Genomic DNA, 26,482 nt, shown 5'->3' with positions numbered 1-26,482 from the left:
AACATACAAGTAAAGTGTATCGTTCTGTCTGATTAGCTCAAGTTTACCACCCAGTGCAATAAAGGTAAGACCATTATATTTATATATCTCAGGTACATGCGAAATGACTGACTACACGAAATATTATATAATTAGGTAATTTAGATTAGATAAGTTAAGTTAAAAAAAATAAGATAAGATAAGTTAAGTAAAAAGAATAGTATGGAATTTGAAACTGATAATACATATTTTCTAAATATAAATTGAGTTTATTGTAGGTACTTATGAGTCAAAATTTTAACCTTATTACCTAAATTTAGTCTTTGTAACCACCACAAGTAAGTTCCTACTTATTAGACGTCATTATTTTTTTAAGAAAAAAAAAATATAAAAAAATTATACACCTAATTAGTGGTGTAACTGTCGTCAAATTGTCGTAGGATCTGATCGCGATGAGACTGTCAACACGTGGGGCAGCCGTTTCCAGCTAGTGAGGCGGAGGTCGCGCGCTGTCCTATATAACTCGATCACGCCTCTGAAGCGCTTACAACCCGACTCAAGCGCACGCCGCCAACATCTACTTCGATCTCCAGTACTTAAAGAAAATAAATTAACGACCCAATCAGGTCTGTACGGCCAAGGTCAGTTGCGAAACGGTTTCCACATCCCCGCGATTTTCATTACGTGTTATAGGTAGTGTGCGTGGCATTGGGTGTAATACCACCACTGCTTGTTGCAGCGGGAGCGGTCACCAGCTAGCAACCGTCAGTCCGCGCGGACACACTGCCCGGCAAGCGCGACGCACCCCAGTGTTAAGTGCCAGCCTATCGATAACAAATCGTGCAACATGAACTACGTAAAAATCGTAAGTGAACTTTTATATCGTTCGGATGTTATCAATGATAACATCTTGGTTTTTGTTTAGTGTTTAGATTTATCACAGTTAATGAGAAATTTCAGTTGTTATTATCACATAGTCTGGAGCGTTTACAATGAATATATTATAAAAAAAATCATTGGAAAAAATAAGCAATCATAAATAATATTTTTAAAATAAATGTTTACGTTTTTATATCATTTTTAAGATTTTATCCATTCATTTATCTGGAATACATTTAAAAGTGACGTAAAATAAAAGAAAAGTAAAAATTATATAACTTATATAAACTATTTTTATTATGAAACATATATGTACAATAAGAATTTAATATATAAAAGTAACCATTATTCAAATATTTTTCACTTCGATCTTATTGTCAGGAATCCTTAAAGTTTAGATTAAGGTAATAAATAGTAAGTAAATAAAATAATGTTATCAGGCATTAATTTCAATGAGTGAAGAATTAATTCAAATAAACATTAATGTCTTAATTTAACTAAGCATTTTTCAAATAATTGTCACTTTCATATTATCCTGAAGAATCCTTAAAGCTTAGATTAGGCTGTAATATATAAAATAATGTTATCAGGCATTAAATTCAACGAATGAAGAAATAATTCCTATAAACATTAGCGTCTTAATTTCAACGTGACTACATGTAATAAATTTTTCAGGCACATAATGAAACATGTCCTAAATGTTACAACACTGATATAAATTATTGCGCGTGATTTAAACAATGAAAGTAAACTATTGTTTTTATGATATAGAGAAACATGTTTTACAATCATTCAAGTTATAATTTAAGGCAAAGGATATCCTTTGCTGTAGTGTGTATAACTACTTATAGTATATAGGACGATATGTACAAATTCAAAACCGTTAGGGTTCCAGTGCTTTTTATTTATTTTTTTATATTTATAACAGATTTTTTTAAATTATTATTAAGTGCGCCTTCACATTAATAGACATTAATAGACACAAAGTTACTATTTGCTTCTTGTATTCATTGTAAATTATTTTCATATCACATCAAATCTTGTTTTAGTTTACGATTTCTTCTTACATCCTACACTTCGCTGTATGAGTAGAGTAGAGAGCTCGTTAATTACAGATAAGTTTTATCAACATGAATTTGGGAAGGTCTTAAAAGACTAGATTAAAACATAAAAGGAATACATGGGTAGTCTTTATGGCATTTTATTTAATTCTTATACGGAAATGTTTACAGACCATGGTGATCATTTATCACCTCGTAGCCAAAAGCTTTTAGAGTCTGACTTGAAGTAATGTTTAATAATAAACTGTGTGACATGTACTTTTATGATAAAACCTTACTTTCTTTTTTCATAGCTTTCCTTCTCAAATTAAAAGTCAAGAACTTTTCAGATTTATAACTGATGACCTAAATTAATGCCATGCTTTGTAATCAAATAAGCAGAAAAAACAACACAATCAGTAGAGTATTAAATAATAAGGCATAAGCAATATTTATTATGATTTATTATGTTTAGGTCAAGATTATTTATTTCTTTAGTTAGTTTTTATAATCATATACTCGTATAACAGCTGGTCCATTGTTCGCTTAACGATCCTTTAGAATCTGTAGACCAAATATTTTTGATAAAGATTCCACTGCCCAGAAAGCACTTTTTGTCGTTAGTAAAAAGGTTACATTGACATAACAAAATAATATTATGAATACAATTATTGGTGAGTCTTTAATATTGTTATGAAATATTTATTATCAATGTTAAATTTAGCGCAAGATATTGTTTTTTCTACGTGACTGATTCAGTTTTTCAATGCATAACAAGATTATAACTTGACTTATATTGATTGTGATGTTATTTATTACATGGTCTTATATTGACATAACATCTATTGATTCCACTACATTTTCCCAGCCTATTAACACATCATCTTGCTAATCCGTAGTGTTCTCACATTTAGTTCTTTGTAGTGTTGCTTTGTTCAAACTGAAGAACCGAACATGTCAAGAAAACACTCTTCCTATAGACTGTATTCTGTTGTTTCAATTTATGGACCAAGTTGCCCTTAGCAATGTTACGTCATCGTGTTTTAATAAAGGTAGAACTAGCTAAAGATTTTCGTATCTAAGCAATATGGTGCCAATGACGAAATGTTCCGAATGATATAATCATGGGCTGTTCATTCCCAACTTTGTAGCAATATCTACATAAATATATATTAGCAACTTATACTGAACACTTTGTAATATTCCATTAAAATTCTTCGGGTTTTTTAAGGGAATTTCTTTCAATCCGGTGATGCATAAGTGAGTGTTGCAAATGTCCATATCCTATAGTGTAAAATACGTATGTCCATAGGCGACATTTTCATGTAACACGTCAGCCTTATCATTAGGTTCAAGCATATACAACACGATTATCTCACAAAGAAAGTGACACATACTGGCAATCACCACTATCTTAATCAATCAATCAAAATTATCACAATAAAAGAAAGAAACCAGAAGTAATGTGTCAAGCGTTATATAGGAGATGGTGGATCGTGACTTGCGCGGTCTAGTTATTCGGAACAAATTTCTTAATTCGACCATGTAATGTTTTTGATGTGGACATTACCAAATCACTGTAATATTTGCGCGATCATTTGAATAATTTGTGGAGCATTTTCGTGGGAGTAATGTTATGTAATACGTAATCTTTCTTGAAAATAGGTTAACATTTTCTTAGGGATCTACTACGGTAAGCTTATTAATTGTGTGACGGTGTCTCTTCAGTAGTTTTTGTATTACCGATGTATTTAATAAGCTCAATGAATACGTAAACCTTAACCTGCAATTTAGACGTTTCAGAATAGGTTTGTAAATCATAAGAAATCGACCATAATTTCTTACTCTTATATGCATGATTGCTTACTATTATAGTGACATCTTTTAGGTTGATAACATACTTCCCTACCTCCATGTCGTCACTCTCGATAATAATGTTTTCACACCCACGACATTGATATATCTATATGGTTATGATATTAGCATATAAAGGATTGATCAACGAATAGGACGACAAAAATTAACGCAATGTTTTTATAACATTTGCATACCTTGGTTCAGTTTGACCAATATTCTATTATCGTTAATTGGAAATTTGATCAAATATTTGCAACAAATATAATTTTGCCGTACTCTAATATAAGTAGTACTTAGGATTGCGTGTATTTCCCTAGTTATGGTTATAGGGTCTCTACATCGCTCTCCAATTACGTTGCTCAGCTAACGACATTTTGTACAAAGAAATAGTGAATGTTACCATGTCAATAATGTTACGTAATCCTTATTTAAGACCTACATTCCATGGTGCTCTATGTTGTTAGTACTTTGTGGTTGTGGTTAGTTTTATAAAAATCACCTATTTTACGTAGCCGTAGTTTTTAGGCTTAAGCCTAAAAAAGTAGTAGCCATTTTTGTATAGGATTTTTTACTTATTGTTGCTATACTAAAAGTAATGTGATTTTTTGAAAATACTTGTAAAGTAAATCAACTAATGAAATTTTTGTATTACTACATGATATAATATAGGGATGTTCCAAGAATTAAAGGCACAGTATTTTATGTTATTAGTAATAAGGGTTTTTGTTACTATTGTTAATACATTTTTTATATTACTCACTTTGAAGAAAGGTCACATTTATTAAACAGATTTTAATCTTATACAATTACAATTAATTTAATTTCACACGAGCAGTGGCATAAATGAAATATATCTACTTAGAACAATTCATTTTTTTTAATTATTCATTATTTTCAAATTTATTTGTTTTGAATTAATTTTGTTAATGTGGGAATAAAGATGTATGATAAGCCTGCGAATATATAAAGCAAATTGTTTTATCATTAATTTTGTATTACTATTGTCAAGTCTAATCAGTAGCCAGAAAAAATATTGTAACATTCACATTGATAATCTTGCGTCACATGTAACAAATAAGGAATAGATGTTTATGAAAAATAAAATTCTTGGTTGGTCGGAATGTGATTACTACTTATTTGTATTTAATTTAAAACGTGACTTTGATGTGACTTTTAATGAGATTATTTACATTTAAAATAATAGGACATTTTATTAAAATAAATTAAGTATTGGAATGAAATGGAATGAAAAATATTTAATGCACATTTAATTAGTTTCAACAAATAAAAGAGAAAAGGTATGGACAATGGACATCCTTGTTTTTGCATGTCAGCCTATTTTGCTTAGAGATTTTTGATACGTTTTTACTACTTACATGCCTTTCTTCTTGATATATATATTTAAAATTTCTGTATTCTACGTAATTATAGTGTATATGTATGTACTAATTTTATTTTTACGCACACTGATACGCATCTTTAGGTATACAAAGGATCCTAAGATATCGTGTTCCGTAACATCAACTATGTTGGTAGTTCACTATGTAGGTTCGTAAATTTAAATTACCTCCGCTAGATAAGTTATTAGGCTTCTAATATAAATTACAAATTAATAATGTAGAACTTGCGTACGCTACATTAAAGTTACATTTCACGAAGTTTAAGAGCTTAATATTCTGTAGAACTTTTTCACATGGCTTGTATATTAAAAACATATATACGTAAATTAATATTTTTATTTATTACTCATTACTTCTAGACAAAAAATAATGTAGATGATACAGGTAAGGCGAATAGAGTTGAAAAAAATATATATACGCGACGAATAGATAACCTCTCTTCCTTTGGGAGGTCGGCTAAAAATACAAATAAATACATATAAAATAATAATAGCATTATTAATTTGTTATATATATATAGTAAATAAAACATACGATAGGTCTGTAGCTTATACTATAATATTTCTTTACTTGCTTATACGCGGTTGTATAAGTCACAGAACAAAACTATTACATAAAATAAAAACCCGAAAAACTGAAAAGTCTGTTATAAACCGAAAGTGACATTGAAAGTGTTTAAGCGTTTTTGCTTCGGTCTGGATGAAATTCCAGTAACAATCTACTCTGTAAAAAGTTTATTTAATGCCAACGTAATATTGAATGAAGGTTAAGGTGACAGATTTTGATAATAATATATAATAGGTAGTTGCTAATATTTCGTTAAGATTTTAATTTTACAAACAAAATCGGAAATTAAACATCTGACTGTACATATGTATGTACAATCAAGTTAACCTTCGTAGATACACATTTGACTGAGTTAATATTTATGTAGTGCAAGAGTTTACGTAGAAGACATGACGTCACTTATATTGTCAACCGATATTTTAAAGTAAAGGATTAGCTAAGTAAGCAACAAGTTAAACGATACAAAATTTCAGTATAATTTGAAGCGTCTGCATATCATAATCAAATTAATATATACTTACATTGAAGCATTAATCGTATCTGTATCTAGAAATAGGACGTAAATATATTGCGGCCAATGAACAAAGGAAACAATTTATGAACCAAAAAACAAAACAAAAAAAATAATGTAAGCCGCAGACTAACGTACTAACAATATACTCGTATGAAATGTACTTACAAAAATGAGCAGCTCTAGATTTAACGTACTTAATTAGATTTATGGCTTGTTGTGTTTCGCACTTACTACAGTATCATTAACAGAATTCAAACATTACGTCACTGATCGTACATCGTCTTGGCTTCCTAGTTATTGAGAAACTTCAGGTATTCGGACAATTAATTTGATTTGAATGCTGTTAACGTGTAACATAAAAAGTAGGACGGATTATACTTACATCAATCAACCATTTTGATTAATTGCAATCAAGACGAGTATACACATAACAATACATACATTCTCACGATGATTGCAATCGTTTTGCAGTTCGCTTGTAATATAATCAATGGTTGCTGAGGCGTTTGGATCAAGGCCTACACAAAAAATCGTATAATATATTTAGGACTTTATAACTGTTTATTTATTTTTGAGGACAAATGTATCATACATATATAGAGTACTTTTTTTAAGTAAATAATTAACAAAATTGGTGTTTTTTTTTCATTGCGCGTATAGTGTTCTCTACATAGAGTTAATAAGAGCAGCACTGGACCGAGATTTGTTATAGTAGTATAACTTAAAATTTCCCGACAAATCAATGTATCAATATGCACATGCCGTTTGCAAAGGTATTTGTCTAGTTCGGAATACGTCCTAGATTTTTTCTGAGAGATAATCCGTGTCCAACAATGGGATAGTAATGAATTGATAATGGTGCTTTTTAAAAGTTACAACACAAGCATTATAACCACCAAATGTCCAAACATTTAGACAGATTACAGACGGTTTAGCTTACCAGCTGATGTTTCGTGACCAATATTATGTAAAGCGACCTTCATAGATCCAACATCTTGGTAGGTGAACGACCTATTTTGTAAACCACAACTTCACTTTGTTATGGCATGTACGTTATAATGTTTAACAGATTTTTGTTAACCGTTTGCGTGTCACAGTTGTGACGTTAAAACATCATAATAGACAATAACAAATCATAGTTAAAATTTTGTGATTAGGCTTCATGAAAAGCTCAGATTGCGCATTTGTTTTGTATTTTTGTTTATATAATATAGGAGTAGCAGACGAGCATGCAGTCCACCTGGTGGTAAGTGGCTATTGCCGCCCATGGACATCTGTAATCAACCGTAGATAGGATTAGATATTCCTACCTGAGGTCGGCGTCGCTACCCCTAAGGACTAAGCTGGAACGCCTAGAAAAAGTATGCCTCCCTTACCACACCCTTCAAAACGGAACACAGCAGCGCCTAACACTGCTGTTATTAGGCAGAAATAGGTGTGGCGGTGGTGCCGCCGGAGTCGAATCACAAAGGGTTCTACCACCTTCAATCTTACTTATTATCTTTCGTTCACCGTTTTGATTTTTTTAACATGTGTTTAAAAATATCTAGACTAAATTTAAAACTGTCATTAAATTTAAAATTTCCAAACCTAAATCGATATCCGATACTACCCTTTCTTTGTTATTGCTTCGATAGATTCGGGGCTTAAATATTTATAGCCTTCGTTTTTGTTTTACAATACAGCATTGTAGCGACAGAAATAATAACCGCGATAAGATTCGGTAACAATGAGCCGTCCATTCAACACTCGTGACAATGCCGTATCGCCTTGGCGAGACAAACTGTTACTTGCACGTAACCAAAATAATAGTTTAATGATAATTTGGGTATTGCTCGCTCTACACTATCGTTCAGATTTAGTTACTAATAGACGAAATATGTGACAATAATGTATGTTTGTTGTTTATGTTCGAATAAAGTAAAATAAATATTTGTATTGAGAACCTCCCATATAGGTATTTTATTAGTTAAATGATGTATGACATTTTTATAACGAAGAAATATTTTTGTTGCGTATATTCGTTTAAATAATTTAAGATAATTATAAGTCAAATATTTTTATCTTTATTTTAAAGGGTTGACTAAGGAATAGAGATACCAATGCTTTAGTTTATAATTATGGTTCTATGCGTATTCACTTCATGTCCGTAGTAAAGTTTCTTTATTAAAATATGATTGCGCGTTGAAGTCTTTTTCTTGGTAACCGTTTACCATGCATTCTCACGCACGGCTCACACTTCTGGCATTCGTCGAGAATGTGGAGTGCTTCTTGTTGTTGCAAACATTGTGTAATACAGAAAGCGCATTCACAAATTCTTTACATTAGTATGTTATCCACAGAAAGCGAGTGCCGTCGGAACATTTAATCCGTTCGAGTGCCACAAACACTGAATAATGTATGTCAGGCTGCCTGAACATAAGAAGATTATACACATACGCATACGCTATGCAACTTCTGAGGTGTGATAACTATCAAATCTTTAGCTATTACCTACGTATGTGAGGTTTTCGCCATTACTTAATAGGATTAGCTAGTATGAACGTGCTAATTAAATGCTAAATACTTCTTCAATATAAAGTGATGTAACGTAAATAAATATGTTTTATTATTGTGAAATATTATGTATTTAAAGACGTACATAACGGTAATTATTAAAGTAACATGCATGTACATCAGCTTAAGCTGATGTGCTTTTAATAATGATTTTTATGAGTTACGTACATGAATATTTTTTCTGCGGCTTTATAGTGTAATATGCAAAAAAAATAGCACTTGGCCAGAACTATAGCTAAGAATTTTTACTCTGAGAGACCCGTGTCCAGGAGTGGCATAATAATAAAAAATACAAAATTGATTCCCTAATAATAATTGCAGATTCTAACAAATAGTGTTTGATAAAAAATAATTAATGCGTTAAAGCAATTAATATTTACGTTGTGTGCACTTGCCAATTAACTAGAAATAGCCGTCTTTAATTACTTAATTGATTAATTAATAAGCAAATCATAATCTACGTCGATTAATGATTGAGCTTAAAGTCAAGGACAACTTTATTGTTCATACAACTTTTATCATAAATTAATTATATATTAATTAATGTTGTAGAGAAAACTGATTGACTGGCTCACTATGATATGACTATTAATTATTCACTATGATTACAAATTATCTTAGATTATAAAACGGAAGAGTAATTATTGTCAGAATAGCCTATGACTTGAGAACAATCATGAGTTCGGATTAAACTTACAGTGGTTGACGCGAATCTACTTCTAAACTGTCGTTGTTGGCAGAATACTTTTTGAATAACCATGTTTTCATTGTGAGGCTGGCACTTCCTTCAATTATCGAGGTTCGACCTCAGTATAGGAGTCAAGGCGAGTTCAAATGCACTTGCTATACCGTTTTAATGTCGATTGGGGCCTCGTCATTGTGTTAGTTTACATAATTGTTGACCTTACGCGTGATGCCGTTTCGTACGATTTCCATTTTTCACAGTGGTTGCAGTCATATCACCGGTATAATAAAGAATGGAACAATGAACGAATGAAAACTAAATGCTTGAACTTCATGTTTAATTAAAAAAATAATATTTAAGAAAAAAATACATAAAAGTCTTCAGATGTGAGATATTTTATAATTGTTATTTTTTCTTATTATAAATTAAATTTAATCAAACAGTTAAATCCAAATAAATACGTCGAATTTTGTTAACCTATTTATTTTCTGAAAATTATTATCTTTTTTGTAAAAGTAAATAATGTTAACCTTTGCAAAATATGAATAATTTCAAAAACTGAATTCATTAAGACACTTAATTTTTTCATGCTCGAATCCAACACAAACGAGTCTACTGTTACCTGGATATTTCACTTTTCAGTTCCATTTTTTATTGACCAAGTGTATAGGTTGTACAGTATCATTTCATAATTTATGATTATGCGATTGGTTTGTGCTAATAATAACGCGTAATTTGTTAGCGTATTAAGCAACGTCTGCAGTAATCTAATGTAGATTAGGTACAATATTTCGTAGGACGATTACTCTTTACTTACTACAAAGTAATCTAAAGATACTGTTTAATAACGTTTTTAATTAAAAACGAAAAATAATAAATAAATAATCTAAAACTAAATAAAATAAATTAAAACATAAATTTAGGTTAAAATGATTTTGAGTGAGCTATAATCCAAAGCACGAAACAGGTAAACTGTATCTTGGTTGGGAACAGTCCTATTTACATTCCACTGCAAGGCACGGGTAGGTACTAGGTACCCATAATTGAAGGAAGTTCTAGAGTACCCCACCACGTTGCTCCAACAAAATATATAATACTTTTCTATAGTGGTCCATCTATCGAAAGCAATAAAATAATATTAATACATAATAAGTTTACGAAAATGATAAACAATATATTAAGTTTTATAGTATATAGAAACACAATAATCACGTGAATGTTACGATAAAACTATAATAATATGAAAGTAGACGAGACTATAATAAGGTGTGGTTTCATAAATAAAAATGCAGTAAGGATGAGTTTAAGTTCAATTTACATAATTTAGTGTGTTATGTTGTGAATGTTTAATACTTACTGCTTTGAAATCTTGTGTTTAAAACAACAGCGAGAAAAATAATGTCTCCAGGATTAATAAGGCTATATAATTTTATTCTCCAGGATTAATAAGGATTAATAAGGCTATATTTAAAATAGGAATATGTACCTCCGTATAGAGGAATGTCGAATAAGGAGGGTATAATTGGTGAAATCAAAATCACCCACAAATACAATCACCAATATACTATTTTTACAAATCCTAGTGGCATTCTATGATAAAGTTACTATTAAAAATACGAATTTAACGCACTAAATAAGAGCAAAACATTAAACGTGTATAAGGATTTCAAATTATCATTACGGAGTGCATTTTTGAAAACGAATAAAAGTCCTAACGAGGTAATATTTATAGCGGAAGACGGAAGTTCAATACGACCGGTTGCACGCATGCATCATATGGGTACCGGTATGTTAATGCACCGGCCTTAGGGTCACTGCACACGGACAGATTGGGCCCTGACATGCATTAGATCTAGTTGAGACGTGTGAAGTGACATGTTACAGTAAGATTAATTTGTTGCACAAAAGGTCAATGTATGTCATAATTAACTTGATAAGCGTAGTAAGTGACGGGTTAACAGTAAGCAAATTTGTTCAGAAATATTTAATTTGAAGGTGGTAGATTTCTTTGTGGTTCGACTTCGAAGTCACTTCTCGAAGTAGTTCTGCCTAATAACAGCAGTTTTAAGCGCTGCTGTGTTCTAAAGGTGTTGTGGTTTAAAGGGTGTGGTAAGGAAGATATACATATCCGCTGCAACTTAGTCGTTTAGGGTGAGGCAACATATCTATGGCCGACAACAGATAGAACTCTTATCTTGAGTTGATTACAGATGTCCAAGGACGTTAGAAATCAGTTACGATCAGATGGACTGCATGGTTGTTTGCCACTTCTGTATGAAAGAAACATAATTGATTGTTAAATGAGATTCATTGTTACTTAACAGTTATTAATGAGTATAACGTATTAATATTAATGCCTCTAATTACTGAGACCTTCATGAAAATTTAATTTGAATTGTTAGAAATTATAATAATTCTATTCATTGTTATTCAGATTTCTTGAACTTGTTCCAATTGTAAGTTCAAGAACAGTGTTTTGCTTTTTATTTTTTTATGAATTAAATTATGGCGTTTCGAACTTTAAATAATGAATATTTTGTGGAATATTTTCTCAAGTAAAAATCATAGGTACAATATATCATGCTCTAATCCATAATATAAATTTAAATAGATACTTCAACTGGCTAGGACTCGAACCCGGAAACTTGTGTCGAGTTGTTATGGTGACCACTCCACAAATGTAGGTATGATCTCATCGTCACAATTACCTGTTCATTCACCATTATTATATCATTAAACATCATAAGGAAACACTAGACAGCGATAATACTTCATATTACGACAAGAGACACTGCTAATTAATCTTTTAATTCAATATTATTGTTCAGTATTTCGGACTAGCTGAAATACAAATCTATATATATAAAAGAAAGTCGTGTTAGTTACTCCACTTATAACTCAAGAACGGCTGAACCGATTTGGCTGAAAATTGGTGGAGAGGTAGCTTAGAACCAGGAGACGGACATAGGATACTTTTTATCCCGTTCGACCGCGTTTCCTTGAAGTCATTTTATAACTCAAGAACGGTTGAACCGATTTAGCTGAAAATTGGTAAAGAGGTAGATTAGAACCAGGAAACGGACATAGGATACTTTTTATCCCGTTCGACCGCGTTTCCGTGAAGTCATTTTATAACTCAAGAACGGCTGAACCAATTTGACTGAAAATTAATCGAGAGGTAGCTTAGAAGCAGGAAAAGGACATAGGATACTTTTTATCCCGTTCGACCGCGTTTTCGTGAAGCATTTTATAACTCAACAACGGCTGAACCAATTTGACTGAAAATTGGTGGAGAGGTAGCTTAGAACCAGGAGACAGACATAGGATACTTTTTATCCTGTTCGACCGCGTTTCCGTGAATAAATAAGAGTTGAAAGTTTGTATTAAAGTCCCCCAGTTTTGATGCAAATCTATATGAAAATTGGTATTTGATAGGATTTCGATAGAAAGTAATTAAATATCTATTTTACGATATTTGCAAAATCAACCCTTAAGTTGGTTAAGTAGGGGTTGGAATTTTATATTAAAATCCGTTAATTTGGAAACAAAAACTGTAAAAATTTGCATTTGGCTTTAGAAGACACTTCGTTTAGAAATCGGCAGATTTTGAAGCAAAGTCTATGAAAATTGGAATTTAGCTTTTTGATTCAAAATAATAGAACACATTTTTCACCGTTTTTGGAAAATCAACCTTTAGGGTCGTTTAATCGGGTATGGAACTTTAATTTAATATCCGTTAATTTGGAGCACTAAGAAAATTATCATAAGACATAATGAAGCATCTGAGTCACTGTTTGTTTTTTTAGATCAACCCTTAAGACTGTTATAAACCGCCTTTCTATTTACACACCTGTTTCAGCATTTTTAGCTATTCAACAACCCGATTAGAGTACTATAAGTAAATAAACTTTCTTTAAAAAAAACCGTTATTGAAGTTATAGGTACTTCTTTTCGCGTGTTTGTAAAAAAAATAACAAAAAATACAACCGACTTCTATGTCACTACAAAGTAAAAAATAATTCGAACGAAATATATTGAGCGCCGACTTCAGAAATATGTACTAAACCAACATTTATTTGAATTATTTTTTACTATGTAGTGACATAGAAGTCGGTTGTATTTTTTGTTAAAATTTTTTTTACCCTTTTTAGTGATGACATAATAACATTTATATTAATACAATATAAAATTGTATAAACGTGATCATGAATTAAGGTACGGTCTGAATTTACATTGATTGGAACCGCCCGCTCGCAGGGCGCTGCCGCGCCCTGCCCGCTTAGTTTTATATTGTCTTATGTGTTCCAACCTAACCTAACTAAATAGTCAATGATTTGCAATTTCATTAGAACCTCCTACACCAAATATCTTCAAACACGACTCAATTATTCCCATCGGTTGAGGAGTTACATATTTTGTCTCCGAGCCACATTATCAGACCCTTAAATAGTCAATGATGAACTGACTTTGCAATTTCGTTAGAACTTACACCAAATATCTTCAAACACAACTCAAATATCCCCATCGGTTGAGGAGTTACATATTTTGTCTCCGAGCCACATTATCAGACCCTTAAATAGTCAATGATGAACTGACTTTGTAATTTCATTAGAACCTACAATAAAAAATAACACAATAAAAAAATAATTATTAAAATCGGTTCACTAACGGCGGAGTAATTCGTGTACATACATAAAAAAAAGATACCGGCCGAATTGATAACCACCTCCTTTTTGAAGTCGGTAAAAAAATAACAGAGTGCAGAGAGGTAGAGTGAATTTTATTTAATTGTATTTTTTATTTTCCTGTTCTCCTGCGGCCATTTCCTAATATTTACCAGTAGTTTATGGACATAATACATAAATTACACGAGTGAAACCACGAGGTACAGATAGTCACTCATAATTAGGTGGTACGAAGTTCACCGGGTCAACTAGTATAAAATAAAGAGTAAATACAAAATTTGAAATGTTGACGTTTTGTTACAATATACGAAAGCATCATATGGAGGACGCGAGTGTGTGAGCTGCATCACAGTGACCGGTCGCCACGGGAAACAGACGGCACCACTCATCGGTATTTATATATTTTTACACCAGCATTATTACCACTAGCGCACATGAATATAAATAAACCAGCGACCTTAGTACAAAGTCTTAGTATGAGTGATTACGTATTTACAAAAATGTCTGTTTTTATATTTTTCCCATACATTTCCAATCAGTTCAGATACAGTTCGTTAGGGGGGTTGATTGGAAATGTATGGGCAAATACGTAAACAAATTTATCGTGTCGTAAAATCGTTAATCTGTGAAAGCCTTAAGATATCTTACGCGGTGTGACGTGTAGTTAGTAAGCGACCATTCGTGGCATGTTGCTCGGAAAAGCTACGAGTTGACTTGCATGTGCAATATTGTATAATTCGCATAAGCATTATGTAATTAAAATTACTTACAATTTGTAGCGTTCAGGCTGTTTTTAATTAAATTCGGTGTTTATCTTACAGTTTTCTTTTCTTCCAAATCGCCTTAATATTTAAGGGATTTGTTGCCAGGGTGGCGTCGAGGTGACAATATACATTAATATCAGGTTCGCATTCTATTACAAAACTTCGGCAAGGAAAAATCTTAAAAGTGCTTACTAATATATTCTGCTTGAATTGAAAGTTCTATATGTCCTCAAAGGGTGTAAAATCTATCAACCCGCACTTCTCCAAAACCCTTCTCACCCTGAGAGGGAGACCCATGCCCAGCAGTGGGGTAGTAATGAGTTGAAGAGTAATTTATTTAGACGCAATGAGTCCAAACAATATTTCATGTATAATTATGGTAAGTTAAGTAACATATCAAATTAATGTAACGTTCAGTAATAACGTTAATTAATATTATATCATAAAATATTATAATGTGGAAACCACCCAGACTACATCCTGATCAAATAAACGTCACATACGTAGAGTAGGTGTTTTTATTAGCATATTAATAATAACTGTATGCATAAATTCTTGAAATAAATAAACATAACAGTCGTATGAATTACACTGGAACATTAATACGTATAAGATACATATTTTATTGAATTAATGATTGCTACGGAATATATGACATATTCAGTAACATCTCTTTAGATCCGTGAATGATGTAATATTTTTATTATGATGATAGGGCACTTATAATGTTTTCCCATACAAGTCTAAAGATAACTTTAATAAAACGGGACGTTGTTGCGCGCGCCCATGTAAGACATACTTTTAGCTTGCGAAGAAGTTACGTGCGCTAATGTGACACATACATAATTTATTTCTAGTATTTCGCCTAAGGTCTTTTTTCTTATGTTATAATTTTATTCAAAGAAAAGAAATATTTTATGAATGGTGCTGAAGAAATATATAACTTCTAACGTGCGTACATAGGCAGACACGCTTTTTCTATTTACAACTATATTTAACTTCTAAATATTAAATCATCAAATTAATTGTGTAAATGGTTGATGTGATATAAAGTTCTTAAACGGTATAGTGTAGCTTTTAATTGTTATTTTAATCTGATATCAATTAATTGACTTAAACGACATTGAGCTTTCACGCTGGGCTTCCGGATGAAACGCGATTGTTTCATTACGTTATCTTTTAATTAATATTTTTGTAATATTATGCAACTGTGTGAAGTAGGAAGTGGCTATTCAAATAAATTTCTCATGCCGTTAAAGCTTACTGTTTTAGTTGAAGTAAAAAATAAAACTGTTTGTAAATGGAAATATTAATTGTTTACTATATATTAATATTGTTATGAATAGGTGTTTCATGTGAAGTATTAAAAGATAAGCGTTGAAAAACAATTTGTGAAATAACTCATGAAAAGTAAAAATATATATTTTTTGCGTATCATAGTAGAATAGCTCTAAATTAAAAAAAAAAACTGAATATTTCCGTCCTTACAGTCCATAACCTATCGTTATCCATTGGCCACCATACGCATATAAAAAGCAAATATTTACAACCGATGTTTCATTCTATTAAGTGTAACTACATACCTGATTGGAGTCTCAACCCGATATCCTTTGCTCGACAGATCGTCATAAAATTATATTTGTATTAACCCTTCATCAGCCCATGGCTCCTAATAAATGTATCAACAGTGCGTTTCATTAACAATCACCCACTGGTTACGGTTCGTTAGAGAGCCCATAAAAACGAAAACGGCATTTTCCACGCGGGGGTCACGGTTTGACCTTCGTCCGCTTTCAATATTTACAACCGATTTTATAATCGTTCGTAACGAGAACAAATCGTTTTGTAACCGATCGTATAATGAACGAACCGCGATATGTGGGTGCGGCACTTACAATGTAAGGATGAATTTGCAACAAATTGGTTGTAAGACATCTTCAATTTCATATAATTAATATGCTTTAAATCAAATCAGTTTAAAATCTTCAAAATTATTTTAGAATGAAAATATTAACTACGTTTTGCAAAATTCCCAAAGGGTCTGAGGTTCGATTCCCGGCAGCAAGGTAATTGATTCTTTTTCTGGGTTTAGGTTTTTGTGTAATCGTCTTTGTTCGTGTTTATGAAAACCACGACGCACTATGTAATGTGGGAAAATAAGTTTAGGGCGCATATAATACCTACGTACCTACATATATAAAAATACTAAACACCTATATTTAAGAATTCCTTTGAACGATAATATCTATTAATGTGTAAGGTGTGTCATTGACAGAGAAGAAACACAAAACACAGTTTTCTATAAATAATCAATTACAAATAAATAACTTTGGCGAATGGCGTAAGTGAAGCTATTTTAAGATCACACGTTTTTATCGTCTAAGTAATCATTTATTTTATAAGTAGTACGCTTTTTACAACGTTTCTTAGATCGTCTGTTTAAGTTTTTTTCTAAGAATTCGAGATATTATCTGATATTGTTGTAGTAGCAAATACTACAACAAAACGTGTTGGTATTTCAAAAATATCTTTGTAATAGCAACACGTTTGTATTCGATCTTAGATTACATTTTTATTCTCTTTAGATTTGTTTACAGTTGTATATTTTAAGTAAATATCAGATCTGCAAACCTATATGTATGTTGATATTGTTAAATTAATGTAGGTAACGTCAGCGTTCCATATTAGTTTTTCAGTATAGATGCTGCTAGTATGCTAAAAGATACCATATCAGTATTTTTCGCTGATTGCGTGTACCTACCAATAAACATCTAGTTTAGCTCTGTTACCAAAAAATCTAGTTACTTAATTCATTTATCACTTTGGTTATATTTGGTATCAGTTAATCATTAGTAACGAAATAAATAAATATTTTATCACGTAAGCATTTACTGCTATAAGATTTTAATGATATAAGTAGCGTTGCATCTCAATTAGAATACCGTAAAATGTGTTTAACGAGATTAGGCATCACTGCAACTAATTATATTAGCATATCCAATTGATAATCGTTTCACTTAATGATTTCATCGAAATTGCCAGTCTGTATCTGTATCGCGAGTTTATAAATGTAAAATAACGTAATACTTAACAGTTTTACGTAAGATCGTATATGTAATATTAAGTATTACCAAAAGATGGATAAATTCTGTGGTTGAATTGCGGGGGCATTAACATTACATGTACGAGTACTTCTGTTTTTTTTGGAGTGTATATATAATTCTTTGGCACGCCTGTACCGATATCTTATTGTTTGGCATGCCTGGCAGCCCAATCGCTTGAAAATTTTTAACTTATGAGGGCTCTTTCGTCTAAATTGTGGGAGTAATATAGATGTTTTAAGCAGTCAGTTTGTTAATAATTCTCTCTAGGATGTGTTAGTGATCTGTGGTACAAATTTCCTATTACTTCATAAATCATTCTAATAGTTCACACAGTCTAAAATTGTGTAAAATCGGTATTAGGTTTGGAAAGGCAAACTATTTAGGTATAATTCTGAAGTTAATAAATCGCTTACGATCGAATTTTACATAGTATCAGATAATTCGATAAGATTGACATACGTACAATATAATGGTGATAATGACCGTAATATAGCCATAGTCTAAAGACAAAGCAATCTATGGAGTCGTTCTATAATGACCGCCAGTATATAAACGCATTGTGCTGTAACCTTGGATATGTAGGTGACAACGTGTACTGGTGGTTTACATGTACAGTCAGCTTCAGTAGTAAACGAGCAGTTCAAAATTCCAAATATACGTATATACCGAAAAGAGTATAATAAGTTGAACCCTCCTTTTTAGTGTTACGACGGTATGCGACCAAACATACCGCCGTCCTTCCCGGGGTCGCTTGCTGGACGGTTCGAGCTGCCGCTCTTGTCGCCCGCAACCCTGGAAGCCCCCTTTTAGTCGCCTCCTACGACAGGCCACTGCCTGTCGTACCGTAGCCCTATTCTAGTCCCGGAACTACGGGGAGTTGTACCCTCCTAGCGTTATAATTAAATGAAAATCGTAAAGTGTTAAAATTATAGCCACTTTTGACACTGTAGTGCTCATCTATTTTTGAAACTTTATAACATTCATCTAATTATGGTGCAAGTTGTGTTTAGCTAGTTACAAACGCTTGGGTGTACAACTGTACAGGGATTTTGAAATATTAATCTGTTCATCTACTTTTGGAGCTGACTGTACTTGAAGATATGGTCATAAGTGTCATTGTTTTTTTCATATCTCTATTATGTGTATTGCACTTCTGTCATGATTTGAATCTTTATTGCTTAAATAATTTGCGCTTAACAAACTTTTACATTTATGTTATGAATGAAGACTCTGATTAAAATCAAGGTGTGTTTAATGAAATTAAATTTGCAAAATATACATAATAATAAAGACAACAGTAGGTCTTCGTAATAATGTTGTTTCTATGTAAGGAATAAATTTATTTTATGTATTTCTTTGTTCTCTATTTCTTTTGCAAATTTATTGGCGTGAAATATAATTTTTCACTTTTTAAAGGACATTAAAAAGTGAAAAATTTCATTCATAGTTACAGTTTATTTATATAAAGTGGATCAAACGCGTTCCGTGGTAGAAAAACAAGTATTCCCTATACAATGTATTAAGGTATTTTCTTTATATTTTCATTCATTCATTTTATTGATATTAAACCGTGCCTTAATAAATTTACATCAAGCTTGAATTATGGGTGTGTAAAAATAATATGTAAGAAGTTAGAAAGGATCATACACGGATTGGTTTTCGACCTTGTGTGCATTGCGTGTTAATTAACAGTGGCTACCGCAAAAATAGCCACCCAACGCAGGTAGAGTTCCGTCATATGAGAATTGGTTAAGTATGAGTCGGTGTTGCGTTATGGGTTCCGTATTCCGGGTCCCAAACGAATTTAAAAAAAACTGGAATTTTCTTTTAGTTTCTTGCAAATAAAGCTAGCGATATCTATCTCATATCTTTGAATAATAATTTAATTTCGGATATATTTACGTTCTAAAAAGTTTTTGGGATATATCTTTGTATACACCAAAAAGTGTTTTTTCCGTCAGTAAAAAGGCTTTGGTCGAATAAATATATCAAATATAAGCGTAATCCTATAACAGTTTGGTTTTATTGGGCGTAGAGAACTCTAAAATTATACTATTTATTTCCCCATTGTTTGTAGGTATTATTTAATTAGATTTAAGAATAGATTATTTTTATTTCATTTATCTATACGTATCTTATATACACCTATATATTATTTGTTTTATATTATGAAATTATTTCAACGAAGACGAAGTGCCACGAAGACATTAAAGCTCTTTCTATTAAGTTAATTCGATAATGCGTCGATGGTACATTCGTTTTTATTTTTATTGTAAAAAACAACAATACTAAAATAAATATTAATCGCAAAAAGTCGACCTTTTAACAATACAAGGATATAAATCTTATATGAGACCTTTCAAACGATATTTCTATCAGGTTAATTGGTGAAGTAAATCACTGTCGAGAAATCTCAATACAATTCACAAATCACAATACATCTTACTTACCTGCCTCGGTATGAAATAAGCGCTACAATAGCTAAACAATCCATATCTTAGCTTAATAAGCAGTAAGTAGCCTTGCACCATTTTGCCATAAATACCATAAGTTGGTAAGTTGTGGTTAAGAAACTTGGCCTCTTGATAGAGACGTGCGAGGTGCAAATCCCAGGCACGCACCTCTGATTTTTCAAACTTATGTGCGTAATATATATGAGAAGTTAATTATCACTTGCTTAAACGGCGAAGAAAACCTGCATACCTGAGAAATCTTAAAAAAAAGTTTTCAAGGGTATGTGAAGTCTACCAATATGCTTTAGGCCAGCGCGGTGGATTATGGCCTAATCCTTCTCACTCTGAGAAGAGACCCATGCCCAGCAGCGGGACAGTAATGGGTTGATGATGATGACCATGAGTTGAGAAGAATTCCAATCTAGTTCAAGACACGTCTCAAACTATATACCTAACCTGATTCTCTGAATGACAACAAGTGACTTATGCTAATCGCTATGCAACTAAATATCACTATTAAATACTTGTTTACCCAATTACCTACATTACCATAGGTTGAACTTCGGAAACGCCGTAATTTCCTTTCTTGTGACTAGCAAAGCAAGTTCTCGACATGCTACTGGTGTGGTCTTGTTACAAGATGTTGATCACCGGAATTTTGCTCCAAAACCACTAATTGCCTTTGAGAATCAGTTAACTAATCATTTCTGTTAGCCAATAGGTATCTAGGACTCAGCTTAAAATATACAATTAGGCATCCGTATCCGTCAAATTAAAATATATTTTAAAATACAATACGTGCGCCTTCGAATGGTAGATGTAATATCTCGAGCATATCTATTTACAAATGCTCTACTAAGTGCTACAAGTACAGATATTTAGATATAAAGGCTGTACAAGGAAGTTCTATTTAGATTTCTAGGTCTTCCACATAGAGTAGTGCAAATTAACATTTACAAATGTTATTATTTAAAAATAAATCAAATTAATATTTGCAGTACTCTAGCTAATGCTCAATATGAAACATAATATACATATTTTTGATTACATTTTTCAATCATTATTTAGGTGTCATTTTACAGCGATGACTTTAGAACCTTGTCAAAGAGTCGACAATTAATTATTAGGTATATTTTGCGAGGACACAGAGTTAATTAGGAGTATTCTGCCTTCGTAGTTTTAATGTAATTTGTACATAAATATTTTCACGGGCAATTTTAGCAAGCAGTATTGGACCGTGACTATTGGTACCTCATAAATAGTGAACGTGCAATATTGCTCGAAAAAATAACTATGCTAATAATTTTGTGCGTACGTAAATAGGTATAGTTCACACTTTGAAACTGTTACGAGGAACGTGAGTTTGCGAAATAATGTTGCCAGTTAACCGGTATAATTACCCGGATTATGAGCGTGAAGGGTAACCAAGTTTCAAGATTCCCGCAGATTGAAGATCTGGGTTGAAACTGATTTATAAATGATTATTAATTTTATTGATAAACGTGTGAGTGTATAAATATATTGACAAACACTATTATCAAAATATTGTTACACTGATACTAAAACTTGTTATAAATTTAACAAAATGAAGCTAAATTACTTAATCTAACGATGATTAGATTAACGAAAACCTGTTTTAGTCTACACAAACTAAAAACATATTAAACCTCAATTTCGATTTTAGTTATACCTTAATATTCACTGTGTGTGAAACAGCGTGCAAGTTAATATACTGTAAATAAACATAATTTAATAGAGCCATAACTTCGAAAATATACGTAATAAGGCAGTGATAGCCTAGTGGTTAAGAAACTCGTCCTCTCGATCGAGGGGTCGGAGGTTCAAATCCCAGGCACGCACCTCTGATTTTTCAAAGTTACTTGCGCATTAGAAATCTAGAATTTAGAATCACTGAACTTGAAACTTTATTTAATAGAATCTAAATTTCGAAAATACACGTAATAATACATAACTTTAATATAACATGATACAATGTTACATAAAGTCGTGTATCTTTCCGACAAATGTCCTCCTATGCGACCTCCATTCCTTGATCTTGTTTCTGCTAATAATATTTATCAGAATACTACAATCACAGGTTATTTATTAATATTTTATGCATTATACAATGCTTGTAAATATCGTTTTGTTACTTAAGTTAGCTGACGGTAGTATTTGATTTTACGTAACTGTTTGCTTAAAGAGGATAAATATTAATGAAGTATACAATGTTGACAGGTTTCTAGTATCTTTTATGTTATATTATGACCGTATTTTACATACATTATTGCTTTGGCAGCGTATATTCCAAATAGTAAAAACTATCTAAGTCTATTGCGGTGGGATCTTAAATATATTTTATATAAATAAATATACGTTATAAAATATCAGTGTTCCGGTTTTAAAAATATTGTAAAATCCGCTTAATCTTATTGTTAAAGGCTTCAACAAAGCTGATAGAAGCGGTATTATATGAATATATCAGTTATAGTAATATCAGTACCCGGAAGACATTGTTATGCCTATTATGTAGAGTAGAATATGTTCACATACTCAGTATATTAATTTTCATGGTAATCGATCAAACATGTGTATGTTTAATATCTAGGTCTACGAGTATATCTTTTCATCTTATCGTACCTATGTATTGTATACGTACATATGTACATATGAAAAGATATAGACCGATATAATCTTAGCGTGAAGTTAATTACAACCTAGTATGTTTAGTGTTGTTTTTATTGTTGTTTCATGTCAATTAATGGTCATTGACCAATGACCACTATGTCAAAACTTACATGACCTGACCCGCCACATACGCGTGACTCGTTCGTGAACAACGTCAGGTCTCGTTAGCCTCGGAACGTCAGCTTGTCTTCACTCTTGAACCGTGTAAACCTTAACTATTCTAGAGATTGTTTTGAATCAAGTCATGTCACGGGTTTGTGTAATAGAAACACTTATGGTAAGGACATGTGTGATACAAAACACATGTAGTGCATGCAAGTTCATTCTTCTAAATTTTTTATGGTACATAAACAGTTACACAAGAGTAAAAAAATAGATTCCATCATTTCAAAAATCAAAAGTCAAAAAAGTTTAATAGGAGCCTTCTATGATTTACAAAAGTAGTTACTAAATAAGCATATCAGTTTATAATCGTTAATATAAATTCACACACAGTGATCTTTTTATTACTATGACTGGAGTAAAGATTTGAATGTAAGATAACATTAGGTCTAGAGTTTTACCTTCTTGATTAGTTATTACTATCTCTATGTATCTCAAATTAAGCATTCCTGCACATTAATTAATAACTGGTCTAAAGGCGACGATCAGTTTGATCTTTTATATACTAATACGATAAAATATTATTTATTAGGTGACGTTAGATAAATTGATAATTCAATATTAGATACATTCTTAATATTAAATTTAACCGTTATCCTCAAATCATTCATCACTGCTATAAACCTTATTAAAGTTAAAGGGGTTTGATATGATAAAAGATCATGTATAACGTAAAACAATTTTCAATATTATTTTATAGATTAAGTTTGTAGTTTTATAACATTTTACCATTATTTTATAAAAAACTATGCCCCTTTGTTACAATTACGATATCGACTTAAAATGGCTTTATTAAAAATAAAAATAAACAAATATGTCCTCGTCACATTATGTAGATAAAACCATTGTATTTCTTCACAACAATGAATAAAAACATAAGATGAAGATGATTCACGTTGAAAATAATTTAAATGCCGTTGTTCTCCTTGTAACATACTCGCACGTGATTCGGTACGCGGCGTAATTGTCCTTGCAAGGATGTAGCATTGTGTAAGAATAACTGATAACAATTATGCAATAGAACCTTGTGCTATTATCACTGGAGTGAATCATCAACTAAATATAATAAAAATTAGAAATCTTACCTTAAAACCTCAGATCTAAGAAACCTCATTAAGATAACTGAAATGTTTCGTTTTTTAACCGACTTCCAAAAAGGAGGAGGTTACTCAATTCGACCGTATATATTTTTTTTTTTTATGTTTGTTCGGCGATTTTTTCACGATGCCGCGACCGATCGACATGATTCATACACCATTGTATGTGGCTAGTTTCACAGGGGGTCCCATTTCGAGGAAATTTGAAAATTTTCGCCCGTTTTCCCGGGAAATTGGAAAAACCCGATTTCTTTCTTTTCTTTCACGATATAAACTTCAATAACTCGAGTATTTCTTAACCAATTTCAATTTTATTTTTTTCATATGAAAGGGTGTTTTGTTGCGGTACTTTCCTACTATAACATTAGTATGCTCTGATGATTAGAACTTAAGTAATGGGGTGGAACTCATCATCACTACCCCTGCTTTTTACATATTTTATGACAACTTTCCTTCTGCCCACTCAATTCTCATGAAACTTTAAATGAACATTGAGTATCTAGATTAACATGGTATGGTGGAAAATTCGACCTTCAACTCTTCAACCCTGGTAATGCAGAAGTGCCTCCTGCCTCAACCATACAAGTAAGGCATTTGGAACTTATGGATATTTAATAAGGTTGATAGGTAGAGATATATGATGGAAAATTTGGCCTTCAACTCTTCAACTCTGATAATGCAGAGGTGCCTCCTGCCTAAACCATACAAGTTAGGCATTTGGAGCTTACGAATATATGATAAGGTCTTTGAGTAGAGACATATGGTGGAAGATATGAACTTCAATTCTTCAATCCTTATAATGCAGCGGTGCCTCCAATGTAAAGTATATAGATTAGACATTTGTTGTAATGAAGTTGGTAGACAGAGATATATGATGAAAAATTTGACCTTCAACTCCTTAGATCTGATGATGCAGAGGTACCTCCAGCCTAAACCACATGAATAAGCCATTTAGTGCTTTCACACATATTTTACAGGTCCTAAGCAGGTACATGTAATGAAAAAAATGACCTTAGCCATTTTGTGCTTTCATATATGTATTAACGTCACTAAGCAGACACATATGATGAAAATTCAAGGTCTTAACCCTGATAACTTTGACCGTAAAGTCTTCAATCCTAGTGACGCAGGGACACTGCTGGCCTAAACAACACTAACTTGACAATCACTTCTTACAAATATAAAATATGATTAATGAATACGTTTGTAGTTTTCCTTAACTATTGAATTAAGGTAAATTGGACCTACTCACTCGCAGAGTTTTACCACCTAGTTTGATTTATTTACTTTTCTGTTCCAACCTATCCTAGCAAACAATATAGAATTGCATGTAGCCTCGCCTATAGTGTTTCGTATTGAATTGGTTAGGTTAGGTTGAAACATATAAGGCAATATAAAACTAAGCGAGCAGAGCGCGGAAGCGCCCTGCGAGCGGGTGGGTCCAATTCGTATGAATTCAGACCTTACCTTTATTCATGATCACCTTTATACAATTTTACATAATATTAATACAAACATTAACATATCATCACTAAAAAGGGTGAAAAAAAAATTTTTACAAAAAAATAAAACCGACTTCTATGTCACTACAAAGTAAAAAATAATTGAAATAAGTGTTGGTTTAATACATATTTCTGAAGTCGGCGCTCATATTAGACACGCTGTTTACGCCATTATCAAACGAAATATATTGAGCGCCAACTTCAGAAATATGTATTAAACCAACACTTATTTCAATTATTTTTTACTTTGTAGTGACATAGAAGTCGGTTTTATTTTTTTGTAAAAATTTTTTTGTAACCGTTATGATTTGCCATTCTCTAAAATACTTACCGGATTAGCTATTATTATCCATATTGCTCAATTTTATTATACTTTACTGTGCCGAAATAAAAAATTTGAGGTGCTACTTATTGCTTTCAATCAATTGCGTGTTGTTATTAGTTCTTATTACTGTCGTAGAGGTAATTATTTGCTATGTTTAAAAAAATCGAATTAGAATTGGGTTGGTTGTAACCTTTATATATCCCAGTGCTGGTCAAAGGTTTCCAT

General features: G+C 31.9%; 1 protein-coding gene across 2 annotated transcripts in view; it reads left to right on the top strand.

The window, feature by feature from the left end:
• The first annotated feature begins 462 nt into the window (after positions 1–462).
• Positions 463–26,482, top strand: part of LOC140749719 (uncharacterized) — a 62,094-nt gene continuing 36,074 nt past the window's right edge. The window contains exons 1-2 of one of the 2 annotated variants that reach the window (XM_073082862.1): positions 463–620; positions 719–844. In XM_073082862.1, coding sequence (XP_072938963.1) covers positions 827–844 — 18 coding nt within the window. In that variant the 5' untranslated portion in view covers positions 463–620; positions 719–826. The remainder of the gene's footprint in view (positions 621–718; positions 845–26,482) is intronic. The other variant, XM_073082863.1, reaches the window with a different exon arrangement.

This window comes from Epargyreus clarus, unplaced genomic scaffold, assembly GCF_041222505.1.
Source record: "Epargyreus clarus isolate Ecla_fem2 unplaced genomic scaffold, WU_Ecla_fem_2.2 ptg000018l, whole genome shotgun sequence".
NCBI classification, from domain to species: Eukaryota; Metazoa; Arthropoda; class Insecta; order Lepidoptera; family Hesperiidae; genus Epargyreus; species Epargyreus clarus.
This window is presented reverse-complemented; position numbering and strand designations above follow the sequence as displayed.